Source organism: Scyliorhinus torazame, chromosome 4 (assembly GCF_047496885.1).
Source record: "Scyliorhinus torazame isolate Kashiwa2021f chromosome 4, sScyTor2.1, whole genome shotgun sequence".
Lineage (NCBI taxonomy): Eukaryota > Metazoa > Chordata > Chondrichthyes > Carcharhiniformes > Scyliorhinidae > Scyliorhinus > Scyliorhinus torazame.
Genome location: NC_092710.1, coordinates 259,418,141 through 259,425,506, shown reverse-complemented (window position 1 = coordinate 259,425,506; position 7,366 = coordinate 259,418,141). Strand labels below are relative to the sequence as shown.

Genomic DNA, 7,366 nt, shown 5'->3' with positions numbered 1-7,366 from the left:
AATGTACCACGCTTCGGGACATCCTTTCCTGCAGCGTATGAGGTAGACAACGTTGGCCGAGTCGCACGAGTATGTACCACGTTACTGGTGGGTGGTGTTCTCATCGATCGACAGTTCCAATGCGCCACAGCAAAAACCCACACCGACCTCCTCAGAAGACAAACACAGGACACAACCGATAGAGTACCCTTCGTCATCCAGTACTTCCCCGGAGCGGAGAAACTACAACATCATCTTCGCAGCCTTTCTCCGCCTGGACCTGTAAAGACTTAATTACCTGCAAAGACTCTCATTCAAAGTATCGTCTTGCATCATTGATTTTGTTTATATATATATGTTTCTGGAACCCACCTCTTCATTCACCCTAGGAAAGTGATGTGCTCCGAAAGCTAGTGATTCGAAACAAACCTGTTGGACTTTAACCTGGTGGTACAAGACGTCTTACTGTGTCAGTCCAACACTGGCATCTCCACATCATGGATATTTATGTGGAATATAAATACAAATAGGATTCATAGGAGAACCAGTACGTTATGTGTCCAAGTAATTTACAACAAAAAGAAACACAAATGATCGTCGAGTTTACTGATTTATTTCTGAAAGTGGTTATGATTTTTTTTTAGCTTTAGAACAAGCCATTGTGGCACAAAATGAATGTAAACTGTAGCACTAAGATTTAAAGCATGTTACAACATCCATTACAAAGGTAAACATGATTAACTGTAATTGTACAAATAAAGCCATTTAACTTACATTACAAAAACTGAACCAATTAGATATAACATTCGTACACTTAATAAAATAACCATAACCAACTTTAGTCCTGTAAATTAGATTGTTCAACTGCAGAAATATGTAAAGACATCCGGTTATATTTCCAGATATTGTAAAAAAAAAGTTATACGCTCACTTTTGCACAACGTATGTTAACAGTAGTCAGTGAAATGCATCCATATGAACACAAATAAATTCTGGTATAAAAACAGTATTTAGTGCAAAATTGATTTCTGCTACTTGTTAGAAGTCAAAATAGAAACCTAAATGTGACTACTGTAAAAGGGGTAATTTTTCAGCTTTTGTGTTCTGAGCAGGAGGCTTCGCTCACCAGGAGTGTACATTAGAAGTTTGGACATGCATTACACATCATTTTCCCGCTGGCTGGTAAATCAGATACAGTGGACATCCAAATATACAATACATGTTCACTGGTGAACTGGGGTCCCCACTGGGAACGGGAAGTTGAAAAATTATCCCTTAAGACTGGATTTATAAGCTTCATCATTCTCTGACTTAAATATTGTCATTTGACATAAAAACAGTTGGCAAAATTGCACATTTGTGAGGTGAACTATCCACAGCACATATACACTTTGTCAACATTTCAGGTACACAGTACTTGTTGCAGCACACAGATTAACAACCTATATGTTTACACAGTCTAATTTATTTTAATTTAAAGTGCTGTTTTCTCATTGTTCCTTACATATGACCTAGCAGGGAAGGAAATTCACTTTTATCTGTTCTCCATGATTGCTTTCCACAACTTGCAAAGCATTCCGCCCCTGGGGGAAATGAAAAGACATATTGGTGACTGAATGATCAGAAAATAATTGCAATCCAAATCATGCAATAGCTGTATGTTGTGGAGAGGGAGCAACAATCAAGAAGTTATACAATTCCATTATTTCATCTTCACATTTTTCTATTTGAACAGCACAATCCAGACAAGAATCCCTTTATATGTCTCCTACACTTAAATCATTCATAATTCTAAAAACTTGGCATAATACTTTGAGAATATTTTACATAAAGGTTCTGTAGATTGCATTCAGCATTTACACTGCAGTAATAGCTCTGGATCAAGTGCCAGCCAAGTTGCCAAGGATAGAGGGCTAAAGATGAAACCCTAGGTTACATTAGAACTAACGCAGCAAGAATTGAGGGGAAAGCTGTTGAAAGAAATAGAATTCAAGAGGAGTGGAATCACACAAATAGCCGTGTCACAGTGGTGGACTGAAGAGAATGGAATGGTCAGAAGGATTAATGGAGAGGCGGCGATCTTTGGAGTGTCAGATGACCCGGGAGTCCAGGGGCCGAGAGAGGCCGATATCTTGGCCTTTGCCTCCCTGATAGCCCGGAGACGGATCTTACTGGAATGGAGGGACTCGGGGGCCACTGAAACCGTGTGTGTGTGAGCGAGTGACATGGCAGCGTTTCTTGGACTGGAGAAGATAAAGGTCGCCTTGAGAGGGTCTGTGGAGGGGTTTGCCCAGAGATGACAGTCATTCATCGACTTCTTTGAGAACAGTTAAGATGTCAGCAGTTGCGGGGGGGTAAAAGAAGGGAGGTAGGGGAGCTGGGGTGTCAGGTAATTAGTTGGTTTGATTATTTGCAGCCCTTGGCTTGTTTTGTTTCATGGTTGTGTTTGATGTGCAAATATATAAATGCCTCAATAAAATATTTTTTTCAAAAGGATCAATGGTAAACAGGCACAGAGGATATTGTTGGTGATTTTGACCAGGGCATTACTATGTTGTAAAAGTTACAAATCTGGTCAAAAGGGAAGTGATGAAAATGATGGATCTGTACTTGGATGGCTATAATGTGTTTAGTACTAGAACATAACAGCACAGTACAGGCCCTTCAGCCCTCGATGTTGTGCCGACCTGTGAAACCACTCCAAAGCCCATCTACACTATTCCCTTATCGTCCATATGTCTATCCAATGACCATTTGAATGCCCTTAATGTTGGCAAGTTCACTACTGTTGCAGGCAGGGCATTCCACGCCCTTACTACTCTCTGAGTAAAGAACCTACCTCTGACATCTGTCTTATATCCATCTCCCCTCAATTTAAAGCTATGTCCCCTCGTGCTAGACATCACCATCCGAGGAAAAAGGCTCTCACTGTCCACCCGATCCAATCCTCTGATCATCTTGTATGCCTCAATTAAGTCACCTCTTAACCTTCTTCTCTCTAACAAAAACAGCCTCAAGTCCCTCAGCCTTTCCTCATAAGATCTTTCCTCCATACCAGGCAACATTCTGGTAAATTTCCTCTGCATCCTTTCCAATGCTTCCACATCCTTCCTATAATGCGGCGACCAGAATTGCACGCAATACTCCAAATGCGGCCGCACCAGAGTTTTGTACAGCTGCAACATGACCTCATGGCTCCGAAACTCAATCCCTCTACCAATAAAAGCTAACACACCGTACGCCTTCTTATCAACCCTCTCAACCTGGGTGGCATCTTTCACGGATCTATGTACATGGACACCGAGTTCTCTCTGCTCATCCACACTGCCAAGAATCTTACCATTAGCCCAGTACTCGGTCTTCCTGTTATTCCTTCCAAAATGAATCACCTCACACTTTTCTGCATTAAACTCCATTTGCCACCTCTCAGCCCAGAGCTGCAGCTATCCGTGTCCCTCTGTAACTTGCCACATCCTTCCACACTGTCCACAATTCCACCGACTTTAGTGTCATCTGCAAATTTACTCACCCATTCTTCTACGCCCTCCTCCAGGCCATTTATAAAAATGACAAACAGCAGTGGCCCCAAAACAGATCATTGTGGTACACCACTAGTAACTGGACTCCAGTCTGAACATTTCCCATCAACCACCACCCTTTGTCTTCTTCCAGCTAGCCAATTTCTGATCCAAACTGCTAAATCACCCTGAATCCCATGCCTCTGTATTTTCTGCAGTAGCCTACCGTGGGGAACCTTATCAAACGCTTTACTGAAATCCATATACACCACATCAACTGCTTTACCCTCATCCACCTGTTTGGTCACCGTCTCAAAGAACTCAATAATGTTTGTGAGGCACGACCTACCCTTCACAAAACCGTGTTGACTATCTCTCATCAAATTATTCCTTTCCAGATGATTATACATCCTATCTCTTATAAACCTTTCCAAGACTTTGCCCACAACAGAAGTAAGGCTCACTGGTCTATAGTTACCGGGGTTGTCTCTACTCCCCTTCTTGAACAAGGGGACAACATTTGCTATCCTCCAGTCTTCTGGCACTATTCCTTTAGACAAAGATGACTTAAAGATCAAAGCCAAAGGCTCAGCAATCTCCTCCCTAGCTTCCCAGAGAATCCTAGGATAAATCCCATCCGGCCCAGGGGACTTATCTATTTTCACACTTTCCAGAATTGCTAACACCTCCTCAAGGACATATGACAGAAAGGAAAGGTTAGGTGTAGAGAGTGGACTTTTAAATATGGAAGCAATGACAGTCCTTTTTAAGGGAAAGGGAAGTGCGCCCAACATAATAGAAAAATCTGGCATTTTCTTTTTGTCCTTTTCCCCGGTTGATGGGTGGATGCTTTGGAGAAAAAAGGTGCAGAGGTGATGGAGGAAAGCTGGACTCCACTGGTGAGGTCAGTGGACGGATCCGCAGATCAGAAGTGGGTCTAGAAGGAAGGAGCTGCAGGAGCTAGAGACTTTATGTACGACGCAGGTGAAGATGGCGGAGGGTAGAGGGTCGGCCCTATCAGCCCAATGGTCGACGGAGCGGTTGGTTGACTTTCTAAACAGAAAGTTCAGCCATCAGAGGGAGGCAGGCTCTGGAGGACCCGGCAAAGGCGGTAGACCCACTGAAAGCGGGGATTGACCATGTGGCACTGACGCTGGAGACCCAGAGCCAGGCAATCCAGAAAGTGGAGGAGGTGGTGGAGGAGTACGAGGAGCAGCTTACCTCATTGGCGGCCGAAGTTGGGATGCTAAGGGAGAACCGTAATTGGTCAAGGAGAAAGTGGAGGATTTGGAGAACCGCTCCCAGTGGCAGAATCTGAGAATAGTGGGGATGCCGAAGGGCATCGAGGGAGCGGACACAGGCTCTTGCGGCCAAGATGTTGGAGAAGCTAATGTGAGAGGGGGCCTTTGACCGATGCCTGGAGGTCGATCGTGTGCATAGGGCGCTTATGAGGAAGCCCCATGCGAATGAGCCGCCATGGGCGATGGTGGTGAGGCTACACCGGTTCTTGGACAAAGGGAAGATCTTGCAGTGGGCCAGGCAGACGAGGAGATGTACCTGGGAAGGCAATGAGCTTCAGGTATAACAGGGCCTGGGCACGGAACTGGCAAAGAGGAGAGCCGGATTCAACCAGGGCAAGGCTGCCCTCTTTAATAAGGGGGTGAATTTTGGGATGTTGGATCCGGCCTGCCTTTGGGTGACCCACAATGGCTGCGAATACTACGGAGGAGTCAATGGAGTTTTGAGAGACAATGAAGTGGCAGGAGAGGGAGAACACTGAACTTTGGAGGAAATGGGAGGTGGTGTTGGTCCTCCCTGACCCTCTTTTTGTTGTACTGCTGTGTGTTCCTTTTTGGATAATGGCCAGTGGAGAAGTTTTCTTCTCTTCGGGGCTGCTTAGTGTTTTCATGGGGTTCTTCGGTGGGTGGCCAGAGGACGGTGGAGGGCGAGTACACAATGTTTTCTTCTTTTCATTGATATTGTTGTTTGCAGTATGAAAGAGTGTGAGCGGGGGGGGTGTTTGCCGCCATTGTGGGAGGGTCTGCCAGGCTAGCTAGTTCATGGGAGTGCACTGGGGGCGATCAGGTGGTTAGAGCTTTAGACGGGGAGGGTGGGGGACTGCTGACAGGGGTGGGGCGGTTGATATGCAATAAGGAGGGAGTTGGTGATGGTGGACATCCGAATGCAGGCCTGGCGGGTTGCGAGACGTGACTCGGGGGCTGGCCCAAGGGTTATGATTGATCAGCGGGGAGGGGGGGCCGGGGTGCCGTCCGACCAGGCTGATCACATGGAATGTGAGGGGACTGAATGGGCCAGGCCAACGGTCATGCGTGTTCGCACACCTGAGGAGCTTGAAGGTGGATGTGGCATTTCTACAGCAAACGCATTTGAAGATTGGGGACCAGATTAGGTTGAGGAAGGGGTGGGTTCGACAAGTATTTCACTCAGCGGTGTCTATGAAGAGGCGGGAGTGGTGGTGCTGATAAACAAGCGGGTAGCGTTTGAGGTGGGGAACATAGTGGCAGACCCGACGGGGGGGAAGGCTTGTGATGGTGAGTGGGAAATTGGAAGGGATGCCAGTGGTTCTGGTGAACATTGATGCCCAAAATTGGTATGATGTTGAATTTACAAGGCGGATGTTGGGGAGGATCCCGGACCTGGACTCACACCGGTTGATCAAGGGGTGGGGGGATTTTAATATGGTTATTGAGCTGAGAGGAGGGTGTCGGCGGTGGCGAAGGAGCTAAAGGGGTTTAGGGAACACATGGGGGGATGGAGGCAGAGGGCGAAGGAATTTTTGTACTTCTCCCATGTGCACAGGGTAGACACGTGGATCGATTACTTTGTGGCGTACAAGACTCTGCTGGCGGGGTGGTCGATTTGGGGAATTCGGCAATTGCGGTTTCTTTTTTTTGAAAAACATTTTATCAAGGCATTTATGATTTTATGATAACAAAATATACAAATACAAATGTAAACATAGTTCAGTGCATAACACCCTCCCCCAACCAACCACCATACCCAGCCAACATGGCTTACACACACTTCCCCAATCGCTCCAACTCCGAACCTTCTTTTTTTCTTTTCTTAATAAATTTAGGGACCCAATTCATTTTTCCAATTAAGGGGCAATTTAGCGTGGACAATCCACCTACCTTGCACATCTTTGGGTTGTGGGGGCAAAACCCACGCAAACACGGGGAGAATATGCAAACTCCACACGGACAGTGACCCAGAGCCGGGATCAAACCTGGGACCTCAGCGCCGTGAGACTACAGTGCTAACCACTGCGCCACCGTGCAGCCCTGATCCCACCTAACCTAAATTAAACTAAACTAAACTAACTCCTCCTACACCCCCCCCCCCCCAAACATTCCCTAAACCCCCTTCCCTCCTATTGCATCTGCTAACAGTTTAGTTTTCTCCGGAGAAGCCGATAAACGGCTGCCACCTCCGAATGAACCCTAACATTGATCCTCTCAGGGCGAACTTCATTTTCTCGAGCCTGAGAAACTCAGCCATGTCGCTAACCCATACCCCCGAATTTGGGGGTTCCGAGTCCCTCCAGGATAATAGGATCTGTCGCCGGGCTACCAAGGAGGCAAAAGCCAAAACGTCAGCTTTTCTCGCCTCCTGGACTCCCGGGTATTCCGACACTCCAAAGATCGCCATCTCTGGACTCGGGGCCACCCTCATTTTTAGCACCCAGGACATGATTTGTGGGCCCTCCCGCACCTGTCCCTCACTCCAAAAAATCCTGCTCATCTGTGCCACCGTCATGTGTGCCCGGTGAACCACCCTGAATTGATTCAGACTGAGCTTGGCACATGATGAGGACGTGTTGACTCTACACAGAGATTCCTCCCACT

At 46.6% G+C, this 7,366-nt stretch overlaps 1 protein-coding gene across 1 annotated transcript in view; it reads right to left on the bottom strand.

The window, feature by feature from the left end:
- Positions 1-576: 576 nt before the first annotated feature.
- The window catches only part of LOC140410897 (mitogen-activated protein kinase kinase kinase 5-like), a 281,574-nt gene continuing 274,784 nt past the window's right edge, over positions 577-7,366 (bottom strand). Inside the window, 1 exon segment of the mRNA XM_072499669.1 lies at positions 577-1,562. Coding sequence (XP_072355770.1) covers positions 1,514-1,562 — 49 coding nt within the window. The 3' untranslated portion in view covers positions 577-1,513.